Genomic DNA, 12,856 nt, shown 5'->3' with positions numbered 1-12,856 from the left:
AATGGCTAAGCTCACCCTCGTTTCTCCCCTCTCTTATTTGCCAAATCTTCTCAGATGAAATGAATGCCCCGCCTTCTCATTAGCACCCAGCAGCAGCTCCCGCCCACGTGATGAATCATTTAGTGAGTCACACCAACAGGCCGCTCTGATTGGCTGGTCTCCAGAAACAGGATCTCACAGCTGAAGCCACAGACGCAGAGCTACTAGAGTAGGAAGCCTAGCTAGTGCCCTTATACCCCCTAGCTAGTGCCCTTATACCCCCTAGCTAGTGCCCTTATACCCCCTAGCTAGCGCCCTGATACCCCCTAGCTAGTGCCCTTATACCCCCTAGCTAGTGCCCTTATACCCCCTAGCTAGTGCCCTTATACCCCTAGCTACCCCCGCTAGCTAGTGCCCTTATACCCCCCTAGCTAGTGCCCTTATACCCCCTAGCTAGTGCCCTTATACCCCCTAGCTAGTGCCCTTATACCCCCTAGCTAGTGCCCTTATACCCCCTAGCTAGTGCCCTGATACCCCCTAGCTAGTGCCCTTATACCCCCTAGCTAGTGCCCTTATACCCCCTAGCTAGTGCCCTTATACCCCTAGCTAGTGCCCTTATACCCCTGATACCCTAGCTAGCCAGCCCTGATACCCCCTAGCTAGTGCCCTCTATACCCCCTAGCTAGTGCCCTTATACCCCCTAGCTAGTGCCCCTATACCCCCTAGCTAGTGCCCTTATACCCCTAGCTAGTGCCCTATACCCCTAGCCCCTTATACCCCCTAGCTAGTGCCCTGATACCCCTAGCTAGTGCCCTTATACCCCCTAGCTAGTGCCCTTATACCCCTAGCTAGTGCCCTTATACCCCCTAGCTAGTGCCCTTATACCCCCTAGCTAGTGCCCTTATACCCCCTAGCTAGTGCCCTTATACCCCTAGCTAGTGCCCTTATACCCCTAGCTAGTGCCCTTATACCCCTAGCTAGTGCCCTTATACCCCCCCCTAGCTAGTGCCCTTATACCCCTAGCTAGCCCTTATACCCCCTAGCTAGTGCCCTTATACCCTTATACCCCTAGCTAGTGCCCTTATACCCCTAGCTAGTGCCCTTATACCCCCTAGCTAGTGCCCTTATACCCCCTAGCTAGTGCCCTTATACCCCTAGCTAGTGCCCCCCCTAGCTAGTGCCCTTATACCCCCTAGTGCTATACCCCCTAGCTAGCGCCCTGATACCCCTAGCTAGCCCCCTAGCTAGTGCCCTTATACCCCTAGCTAGTGCCCTATACCCCTAGCTAGCTGCCCCCTTTACCCCCTAGCTAGTGTCATGATACCCCTAGCTAGTGTCATGATACCCCCTAGCTAGTGTCATTATACCCCCCTAGCTAGTGCCCTTATACCCCCTAGCTAGTGCCCTAGCTATACCCCTAGCTAGTGCCCTGATACCCCTAGCTAGTGCCTGATACCCCTAGCTAGTGCCCTGATACCCCCTAGCTAGTGCCCTGATACCCCCTAGCTAGTGCCCTTATACCCCCCTAGCTAGTGCCTGATACCCCCTAGCTAGTGCCCTACCCCTAGCTATGCCCTTATACCCCTAGCTAGTGCCCTGATACCCCTAGCTAGTGCCCTTATACCCCTGCTATACCCCTAGCTAGTGCCCTGATACCCCTAGCTAGTGCCCCTGCTAGTGCCTCCTTATACCCCTAGCTAGTGCCCTGATACCCCTAGCTAGTGCCTGATACCCCTAGCTAGTGCCCTTATACCCCCCCTAGCTAGTGCCCTTATACCCCTAGCTAGTGCCCTTATACCCCTAGCTAGTGCCCTGATACCCCTAGCTAGTGCCCTGATACCCCCTAGCTAGTGCCCTGCCCCCTAGCTAGTGCCCTGATACCCCCTAGCTAGTGCCTGATACCCCTAGCTAGTGCCCTGATACCCCTAGCTAGTGCCCTGATACCCCTAGCTAGTGCCCTGATGCCCCTAGCTAGTGCCTGATGCCCCTAGCTAGTGCCCTGATGCCTGATGCCCCCTAGCTAGTGCCCTGATACCCCCTAGCTAGTGCCTGATACCCCTAGCTAGTGCCCTGATACCCCTAGCTGGTGCCCTGATACCCCCTAGCTAGTGCCCTGATACCCCTAGCTAGTGCCCTGATACCCCTGGTGCCCTGATGCAGCTAGTGCCCCCCCTAGCTGTGCCCTGATACCCCTAGCTAGTGCCTAGCTAGTGCCCTGATACCCCCTAGCTAGTGCCCTGATACCCCTAGCTAGTGCCCTGATACCCCTAGCTAGTGCCCCTGTGCCCTGATACCCCTAGCTAGTGCCCTGATACCCCTAGCTAGTGCCCTGATACCCCCCTAGCTGGTGCCTGAGTGCCCCTAGCTAGTGCCCTGATACCCCTAGCTAGTGCCTGATGCCCCTAGCTAGTGCCCTGATACCCCCTAGCTAGTGCCCCCCCTAGCTAGTGCCCTGATACCCCCTAGCTAGTGCCTGATACCCCTAGCTAGTGCCCTGATACCCCCTAGCTAGTGCCCTATACCCCTAGCTAGTGCCTGATACCCCTAGCTAGTGCCCTGATACCCCTAGCTAGTGCCCTGATACCCCTAGCTAGTGCCCTGATACCCCTAGCTAGTGCCCTGATACCCCTAGCTAGTGCCCTGATACCCCTAGCTAGTGCCCTGATGCCCCCCTAGCTAGTGCCTGATACCCCCTAGCTAGTGCCCTGATACCCCCTAGCTAGCTAGCTGCCCTGATACCCCTAGCTAGTGCCTGATACCCCTAGCTAGTGCCCTGATACCCCTAGCTAGTGCCCTGATACCCCTAGCTAGTGCCCTGATACCCCCTAGCTAGTGCCCTGATACCCCCTAGCTAGTGCCCTGATACCCCTAGCTAGTGCCCTGATACCCCTAGCTAGTGCCCTGATACCCCCTAGCTGAGTGCCCTGATACCCCTAGCTAGTGCCCTGATACCCCTAGCTAGTGCCCTGATACCCCTAGCTAGTGCCCTGATACCCCCTAGCTAGTGCCCTGATACCCCTAGCTGGTGCCCTGATACCCCCTAGCTAGTGCCCTGATACCCCTAGCTAGTGCCCTGATACCCCTAGCTAGTGCCCTGATACCCCTAGCTGGTGCCCTGATACCCCTAGCTAGTGCCCTGATACCCCCTAGCTAGTGCCCTGATACCCCTAGCTAGTGCCCTGATACCCCCTAGCTGGTGCCCTGATACCCCTAGCTAGTGCCCTGATACCCCTAGCTAGTGCCCTGATACCCCTAGCTAGTGCCCTGATACCCCCTAGCTAGTGCCCTGATACCCCTAGCTGGTGCCCTGATACCCCTAGCTAGTGCCCTGATACCCCTAGCTAGTGCCCTGATGCCTAGTGCCCTGATACCCCTAGCTAGTGCCCTGATACCCCTAGTGCCTGATAGTGCCCTGATACCCCTAGCTAGTGCCCTGATACCCCTAGCTAGTGCCCTGATACCCCTAGCTAGTGCCCTGATGCCCCCCCTAGCTAGTGCCCTGATGCCCCTAGCTAGTGCCCTGATACCCCTAGCTAGTGCCTGATACCCCTAGCTAGTGCCCTGCCATGATACCCCCCCTAGCTGGTGCCCTGATACCCCCTAGCTAGTGCCCTGATACCCCTAGCTAGTGCCCTGATACCCCTAGCTAGTGCCCTGATGCCCCTAGCTAGTGCCCTGATACCCCCTAGCTAGTGCCCTGATGCCCCCCTAGCTGTGCCCTGATACCCCCTAGCTAGTGCCCTGATACCCCCTAGCTAGTGCCCTGATACCCCTAGCCCTGATACCCCTAGCTAGTGCCCTGATACCCCTAGCTAGTGCCCTGATACCCCTAGCTAGTGCCCTGATACCCCCTAGCTAGTGCCCTGATACCCCTAGCTAGTGCCCTGATACCCCTAGCTAGTGCCCTGATGCCCCCTAGCTAGTGCCCTGATACCCCTAGCTATGCCCTGATACCCCCCTGAGCTAGTGCCCTGATGCCCCCTAGCTAGTGCCCTAGCTGGTGCCCTGATACCCCCTAGCTAGTGCCCCCCCTAGCTAGTGCCTGATACCCCCTAGCTGGTGCCCTGATGTGCCCTGATGCCCCCTAGCTAGTGCCCTGATACCCCTAGCTAGTGCTGATACCCCTAGCTGGTGCCCTGATACCCCTAGCTAGTGCCCTGATACCCCTAGCTAGTGCCCTGATACCCCCTAGCTAGTGCCATGATACCCCTAGCTAGTGCCCTGATACCCTGCCCTGATACCCCTAGCTAGTGCCCTGATACCCCTAGCTAGTGCCCTGATACCCCTAGCTAGTGCCCTGATACCCCCTAGCTAGTGCCCTGATACCCCTAGCTAGTGCCCTGATACCCCTAGCTAGTGCCCTGATACCCCTAGCTAGTGCCCTTATACCCCTAGCTAGTGCCCTGATACCCCCTAGCTAGTGCCCTGATACCCCTAGCTAGTGCCCTGATACCCCCTAGCTAGTGCCCTGATACCCCTAGCTAGTGCCCTGATACCCCCTAGCTAGTGCCCTGATACCCCTAGCCCTGATACCCCTAGCTAGTGCCCTGATACCCCTAGCTAGTGCCCTGATACCCCTAGCTAGTGCCCTGATACCCCCTAGCTAGTGCCCTGATACCCCCTAGCTAGTGCCCTGATACCCCCTAGCTAGTGCCCCCCTTATATACCCCTAGCTAGTGCCCTGATACCCCCTGATACCCCTAGCTAGTGCCCCCTGATACCCCTAGCTAGTGCCCTTATACCCCCAGCTAGTGCCCTGATACCCCTAGCTAGTGCCCTGATACCCCTAGCTAGTGCCCTGATACCCCCCCCTAGCTAGTGCCCTGATACCCCCTAGCTAGTGCCCTTATACCCCTAGCTAGTGCCCTGATACCCCTAGCTAGTGCCCTGATACCCCCTAGCTAGTGCCCTGATACCCCTAGCTAGTGCCCTGATACCCCCTAGCTAGTGCCCTGATACCCCTAGCTAGTGCCCTGATACCCCCTAGCTAGTGCCCTGATACCCCTAGCTAGTGCCCTGATACCCCCTAGCTAGTGCCCTGATACCCCTAGCTAGTGCCCTGATACCCCTAGCTAGTGCCCTGATACCCCTAGCTAGTGCCCTGATACCCCTAGCTAGTGCCCTGATACCCCTAGCTAGTGCCCTGATACCCCTAGCTAGTGCCCTGATACCCCTAGCTAGTGCCTGATGCCCCTTAGCTAGTGCCCTGATACCCCTAGCTAGTGCCATGATACCCCTAGCTAGTGCCCTGATACCCCTAGCTAGTGCCCTGATGCCCCTACCCCCCTGCTGGTGCCCTGATACCCCCTAGCTAGTGCCCCCCTGATACCCCTAGCTGGTGCCCTGATACCCCCTAGCTAGTGCCCTGATGCCCCCTAGCTAGTGCCCTGATACCCCTAGCTAGTGCCATGATACCCCCTAGCTAGTGCCCTGATACCCCTAGCTAGTGCCCTGATACCCCTAGCTAGTGCCCTGATACCCCTAGCTAGTGCCCTGATACCCCTAGCTAGTGCCCTGATACCCCTAGCTAGTGCCCTGATACCCCTAGCTAGTGCCCTGATACCCCCTAGCTAGTGCCCTGATACTGATACCCCCCCTAGCTAGTGCCCTGATACCCCTAGCTAGTGCCATGATACCCCTAGCTAGTGCCCTGATACCCCTAGCTAGTGCCTGATACCCCTAGCTAGTGCCCTGATACCCCCTAGCTAGTGCCATGATACCCCTAGCTAGTGCCCTGATACCCCTAGCTAGTGCCATGATACCCCTAGCTAGTGCCCTGATACCCCTAGCTAGTGCCCTGATACCCCTAGCTACCCCCTAGCTAGTGCCCTGATACCCCTAGCTAGTGCCCTGATACCCCTAGCTAGTGCCCTGATACCCCTAGCTAGTGCCCTGATACCCCTAGCTAGTGCCCTGATACCCCCTAGCTAGTGCCCTGATACCCCTAGCTAGTGCCCTGATACCCCTAGCTAGTGCCCTGATGCCCCTAGCTAGTGCCCTGATACCCCCTAGCTAGTGCCCTGATACCCCCTAGCTAGTGCCCTGATACCCCTAGCTAGTGCCCTGATACCCCTAGCTAGTGCCCTGATACCCCTAGCTAGTGCCCTGATACCCCTAGCTAGTGCCCTGATACCCCTAGCTAGTGCCCTGATACCCCCTAGCTAGTGCCATGATACCCCCTAGCTAGTGCCCTGATACCCCTAGCTAGTGCCCTGATACCCCTAGCTAGTGCCCTTACCCCCCTAGCTAGTGCCCTGATACCCCTAGCTAGTGCCCTGATACCCCTAGCTAGTGCCCTGATACCCCTAGCTAGTGCCCTGATGCCCCCCCTAGCTAGTGCCCTGATACCCCTAGCTAGTGCCCCCCCTGATGCCCCCCCCTAGCTAGTGCCCTGATACCCCCCCTAGCTAGTGCCCTGATACCCCTAGCTAGTGCCCTGATACCCCCTAGCTAGTGCCCTGATGCCCCTAGCTAGTGCCCTGATACCCCTAGCTAGTGCCCTGATGCCCCCTAGCTAGTGCCCTGATACCCCTAGCTAGTGCCCCTAGCTATGCCCTGACCCCTAGCTAGTGCCCTGATACCCCTAGCTAGTGCCCTGATGCCCCCTAGCTAGTGCCCTGATACCCCTAGCTAGTGCCATGATACCCCCTAGCTAGTGCCCTGATACCCCTAGCTAGTGCCCTGATACCCCCTAGCTAGTGCCCTGATACCCCCTAGCTAGTGCCATGATACCCCTAGCTAGTGCCCTGATACCCCTAGCTAGTGCCCTGATACCCCTAGCTAGTGCCCTGATACCCCTAGCTAGTGCCCTGATACCCCTAGCTAGTGCCTGATACCCCCTAGCTAGTGCCCTGATACCCCTAGCTAGCGCCTGATACCCCCTAGCTAGTGCCCTGATACCCCTAGCTAGTGCCCCTGATACCCCTAGCTAGTGCCCTGATACCCCCTAGCTAGTGCCCCCCCTAGCTAGCGCCCTGATACCCCCTAGCTAGTGCCCTGATACCCCTAGCTAGTGCCCTAGTAGTGCCCTGATACCCCTAGCTAGTGCCCTGATACCCCCTAGCTAGTGCCCTGATACCCCTAGCTAGTGCCCTGATACCCCTAGCTAGTGCCCTGATACCCCCTAGCTAGTGCCCTGATACCCCTAGCTAGTGCCCTGATACCCCTAGCTAGTGCCCTGATACCCCCTAGCTAGTGCCCTGATACCCTAGCTATGCCCCCCCCTAGCTAGTGCCCATGATACCCCCTAGCTAGTGCCCTGATACCCCTAGCTAGTGCCATGATACCCCTAGCTAGTGCCCTGATACCCCTAGCTAGTGCCATGCCCCCCTAGCTAGTGCCCTGATACCCCTAGCTAGTGCCCTGATACCCCTAGCTAGTGCCCTGATACCCCCTAGCTAGTGCCATGATACCCCTAGCTAGTGCCCTGATACCCCTAGCTAGTGCCCTGATGCCTGACCCCCTAGCTAGTGCCCTGATACCCCCTAGCTAGTGCCCTGATGCCCCCTAGCTAGTGCCCTGATATACCCCTAGCTAGCGCCCTGATACCCCCTAGCTAGTGCCCCTAGTGATACCCCTAGCTAGTGCCCTGATACCCCTAGCTAGCGCCCTGATACCCCCTAGCTAGTGCCTGATACCCCCTAGCTAGTGCCCTGATACCCCTAGCTAGTGCCCTGATACCCCTAGCTAGTGCCCTGATACCCCTAGCTAGGCCCTGATACCCCTAGCTAGTGCCCTGATACCCCTAGCTAGTGCCCTGATACCCCTAGCTAGTGCCCTGATACCCCTAGCTAGTGCCCTGATACCCCCTAGCTAGCGCCTGATACCCCTAGCTAGTGCCCTGATACCCCTAGCTAGTGCCCTGAAACCCCTAGCTAGTGCCCTGATACCCCTAGCTAGTGCCCTGATACCCCTAGCTAGTGCCCTGATACCCCTAGCTAGTGCCCTGATACCCCTAGCTAGTGCCCTGCCCTGATACCCCCTAGCTAGTGCCCTGATACCCCCTAGCTAGCGCCCCCCTGATACCCCCTAGCTGGCGCCTGATACCCCTAGCTAGCGCCCTGATACCCCTAGCTAGCGCCCTGATGACCCCTAGCTAGCGCCTGATACCCCTAGCTAGCGCCTGATACCCCTAGCTAGTGCCCTGATACCCCCTAGCTAGTGCCCTGATACCCCCTAGCTAGTGCCCTGATACCCCTAGCTAGCGCCCCTGATACCCCTAGCTAGCGCCTGATACCCCCTAGCTAGTGCCCTGATACCCCTAGCTAGCGCCTGATACCCCTAGCCCTGATACCCCCTAGCTGCCCTGATACCCCCTAGCTAGTGCCCTGATACCCCTAATTAGTGCCATGATACCCCCCCCTAGCTAGCGCCCTGATACCCCCTAGCCCTAGTGCCCTGATACCCCCTAGCTAGCGCCTGATACCCCCTAGCTAGCGCCTGATACCCCCTAGCTAGTGCCTGATACCCCCTAGCTAGTGCCCTGATACCCCCTAGCTAGTGCCCTGATACCCCCTAGCTAGTGCCCTGATACCCCCTAGCTAGTGCCCTGATACCCCCTAGCTAGTGCCCTGATAACCATATCAGACACAGGGGGAAGCGCACTTCCTAATGCTTCTACTACAGCTTTTATTTATTTTTTAAATTGTTTTTTAAATCTTCCACAAAAACAATATAATCACAACGTTATTGAATTAGTACAATGTGATATTGACAGGAACTAAATGAGTCTCTATTGAATATCTGCTATTGACAGGAACTAAATGAGTCTCTATTGAATATCTGCTATTGACAGGAACTATATGAGTCTCTATTGAATAACTGATATTGACAGGAACTATATGAGTCTCTATTGAATATCTGCTATTGACAGGAACTATATGAGTCTCTATTGAATATCTGCTATTGACAGGAACTATATGAGTCTCTATTGAATATCTGCTATTGACAGGAACTATATGAGTCTATTGAATATCTGAGTCTCTATTGAATAACTGATATTGACAGGAACTAAATGAGTCTATTGAATAACTGATATTGACAGGAACTATATGAGTCTCTATTGAATAACTGCTATTGACAGGAACTATATGAGTCTATTGAATAACTGAGTCTCTATTGAATAACTGATATTGACAGGAACTATATGAGTCTCTATTGAATAACTGCTATTGACAGGAACTAAATGAGTCTATTGAATATCTGCTATTGACAGGAACTATATGAGTCTCTATTGAATATCTGCTATTGACAGGAACTATATGAGTCTCTATTGAATATCTGATATTGACAGGAACTATGAGTCTCTATTGAATATCTGATATTGACAGGAACTATATGAGTCTCTATTGAATATCTGCTATTGTCAGGAACTATATGAGTCTATTGAATAACTGAGTCTCTATTGAATAACTGATATTGACAGGAACTATATGAGTCTCTATTGAATAACTGATATTGACAGGAACTATATGAGTCTCTATTGAATAACTGATATTGACAGGAACTATATGAGTCTATTGAATATCTGAGTCTCTATTGAATAACTGATATTGACAGGAACTATTGGAGTCTATTGAATATCTGCTATTGACAGGAACTATATGAGTCTATTGAATATCTGCTATTGACAGGAACTATATGAGTCTCTATTGAATAACTGATATTGACAGGACCTATATGAGTCTCTATTGAATAACTGCTATTGACAGGAACTATATGAGTCTATTGAATATCTGCTATTGACAGGAACTATATGAGTCTCTATTGAATAACTGATATTGACAGGACCTATATGAGTCTCTATTGAATAACTGCTATTGACAGGAACTATATGAGTCTCTATTGAATAACTGCTATTGACAGGAACTATATGAGTCTCTATTGAATAACTGCTATTGACAGGAACTATATGAGTCTATTGAATAACTGCTATTGACAGGAACTATATGAGTCTCTATTGAATAACTGATTTTGACAGGACCTATATGAGTCTCTATTGAATAACTGATATTGACAGGAACTATATGAGTCTATTGAATATCTGAGTCTCTATTGAATATCTGCTATTGACAGGAACTAAATGAGTCTCTATTGAATATCTGCTATTGACAGGAACTATATGAGTCTCTATTGAATATCTGCTATTGACAGGAACTAAATGAGTCTATTGAATAACTGCTATTGACAGGAACTATATGAGTCTATTGAATATCTGATATTGACAGGAACTATATGAGTCTATTGAATAACTGATATTGACAGGAACTATATGAGTCTCTATTGAATATCTGCTATTGACAGGAACTATATGAGTCTATTGAATATCTGCTATTGACAGGAACTAAATGAGTCTATTGAATATCTGATATTGACAGGAACTATATGAGTCTATTGAATAACTGATATTGACAGGAACTATATGAGTCTCTATTGAATATCTGATATTGACAGGAACTATATGAGTCTATTGAATATCTGATATTGACAGGAACTATATGAGTCTATTGAATATCTGATATTGACAGGAACTATATGAGTCTATTGAATATCTGCTATTGACAGGAACTAAATGAGTCTATTGAATATCTGCTATTGACAGGAACTATATGAGTCTCTATTGAATAACTGATATTGACAGGACTCATCTTAGTGTGGCACAAGAGCAGGACCACATGTCTAGATTCTGATCCTGGTCTTTATTTGAGCAGGACCACATGTCTAGATTCTGATCCTGGTCTTTATTTGAGCAGGTAATTATGATATCTGACCAGTTTTCTCTTTCTCTCTCCAGACACCAGTAATGGTAACTTCAACCTGAAGGCCCTGACAGGCAGCTCTGGTTACAAGTTTGGTTGCCTGGCTAAGATAGTCAACTACATGAAGGTAAGGTGAACACACACACACATTACACACACACATTACACATTACACACACACACACATTACACACACACACACACACACACACACACACACACACACATTACACACACACACACACACACACACACATTATTTACACACACACACATTACACACACACACACACACACACACACACACACACACACACACACACATTACACATTACACACACACACACATTACACACACACACCCAATATGTGGATGATGCCATTTCCATGACGTTTGTGTCATTTAGCAGATAGTCTTGTCCAGAGTGACTAACAGTAGTGACTAACAGTAGTGACTAACAGTAGTGACTAGTTATCCTACTGTCAAATCCCCACTGTAGTAGTGACTAACAGTAGTGAGTACGTACTGGTGGAACCCACAAGCCTGGTGTTGCTAGAGTCACGCTCTACCAACTGAGCTACACAGGACCACACATGTTAGTTATCCTACTGTCAAATCACCACTGTAGTAATGACATGTTGTCTAGAGAGGTGGTTCCCTGTAGTAATGACATGTTGTCTAGAGAGGTGGTTCACTGTAGTAATGACATGTTGTCTAGAGAGGTGGTTCACTGTAGTAATGACGTGTTGTCTAGAGAGGTGGTCCACTGTAGTAATGACGTGTTGTCAGAGAGGTGGTTCCCTGTAGTAATGACATGTTGTCTAGAGAGGTGGTTCACTGTAGTAATGACGTGTTGTCTAGAGAGGTGGTTCACTGTAGTAATGACGTGTTGTCTAGAGAGGTGGTTCACTGTAGTAATGACGTGTTGTCTAGAGAGGTGGTTCACTGTAGTAATGACATGTTGTCTAGAGAGGTGGTTCACTGTAGTAATGACATGTTGTCTAGAGAGGTGGTTCACTGTAGTAATGACATGTTGTCAGAGAGGTGGTTCACTGTAGTAATGACATGTTGTCTAGAGAGGTGGTTCACTGTAGTAATGACATGTTGTCTAGAGAGGTGGTTCACTGTAGTAATGACATGTTGTCAGAGAGGTGGTTCACTGTAGTAATGACATGTTGTCTAGAGAGGTGGTTCACTGTAGTAATGACATGTTGTCAGAGAGGTGGTTCACTGTAGTAATGACATGTTGTCTAGAGAGGTGGTTCACTGTAGTAATGACGTGTTGTCTAGAGAGGTGGTCCACTGTAGTAATGACGTGTTGTCAGAGAGGTGGTTCCCTGTAGTAATGACATGTTGTCTAGAGAGGTGGTTCACTGTAGTAATGACGTGTTGTCTAGAGAGGTGGTTCACTGTAGTAATGACATGTTGTCAGAGAGGTGGTTCACTGTAGTAATGACATGTTGTCTAGAGAGGTGGTTCACTGTAGTAATGACGTGTTGTCTAGAGAGGTGGTTCACTGTAGTAATGACGTGTTGTCTAGAGAGGTGGTCCACTGTAGTAATGACGTGTTGTCAGAGAGGTGGTTCCCTGTAGTAATGACATGTTGTCTAGAGAGGTGGTTCACTGTAGTAATGACGTGTTGTCTAGAGAGGTGTTTCACTGTAGTAATGACGTGTTGTCTAGAGAGGTGGTTCACTGTAGTAATGACGTGTTGTCTAGAGAGGTGGTTCACTGTAGTAATGACATGTTGTCTAGAGAGGTGGTTCACTGTAGTAATGACATGTTGTCTAGAGAGGTGGTTCACTGTAGTAATGACATGTTGTCAGAGAGGTGGTTCACTGTAGTAATGACATGTTGTCTAGAGAGGTGGTTCACTGTAGTAATGACATGTTGTCTAGAGAGGGTTCACTGTAGTAATGACATGTTGTCAGAGAGGTGGTTCACTGTAGTAATGACATGTTGTCTAGAGAGGTGGTTCACTGTAGTAATGACATGTTGTCAGAGAGGTGGTTCACTGTAGTAATGACATGTTGTCTAGAGAGGTGGTTCACTGTAGTAATGACGTGTTGTCTAGAGAGGTGGTCCACTGTAGTAATGACGTGTTGTCAGAGAGGTGGTT

At 51.3% G+C, this 12,856-nt stretch overlaps 1 protein-coding gene across 3 annotated transcripts in view; it reads left to right on the top strand.

The window, feature by feature from the left end:
* gtf2e2 (general transcription factor IIE, polypeptide 2, beta) overlaps positions 1–12,856 on the top strand; it is a 42,394-nt gene that overhangs the window by 19,193 nt on the left and 10,345 nt on the right. For all 3 annotated transcript variants that reach the window (XM_065003515.1, XM_065003514.1, XM_065003516.1), the window contains exon 3: positions 10,772–10,863. In XM_065003515.1, coding sequence (XP_064859587.1) covers positions 10,772–10,863 — 92 coding nt within the window. The remainder of the gene's footprint in view (positions 1–10,771; positions 10,864–12,856) is intronic.

This window comes from Oncorhynchus nerka, linkage group LG18 (assembly GCF_034236695.1).
Source record: "Oncorhynchus nerka isolate Pitt River linkage group LG18, Oner_Uvic_2.0, whole genome shotgun sequence".
Classification (NCBI taxonomy): domain Eukaryota; kingdom Metazoa; phylum Chordata; class Actinopteri; order Salmoniformes; family Salmonidae; genus Oncorhynchus; species Oncorhynchus nerka.
Note: the sequence above shows the minus strand (reverse complement) of the source record. Positions and strands in the feature narration are given on the sequence as shown.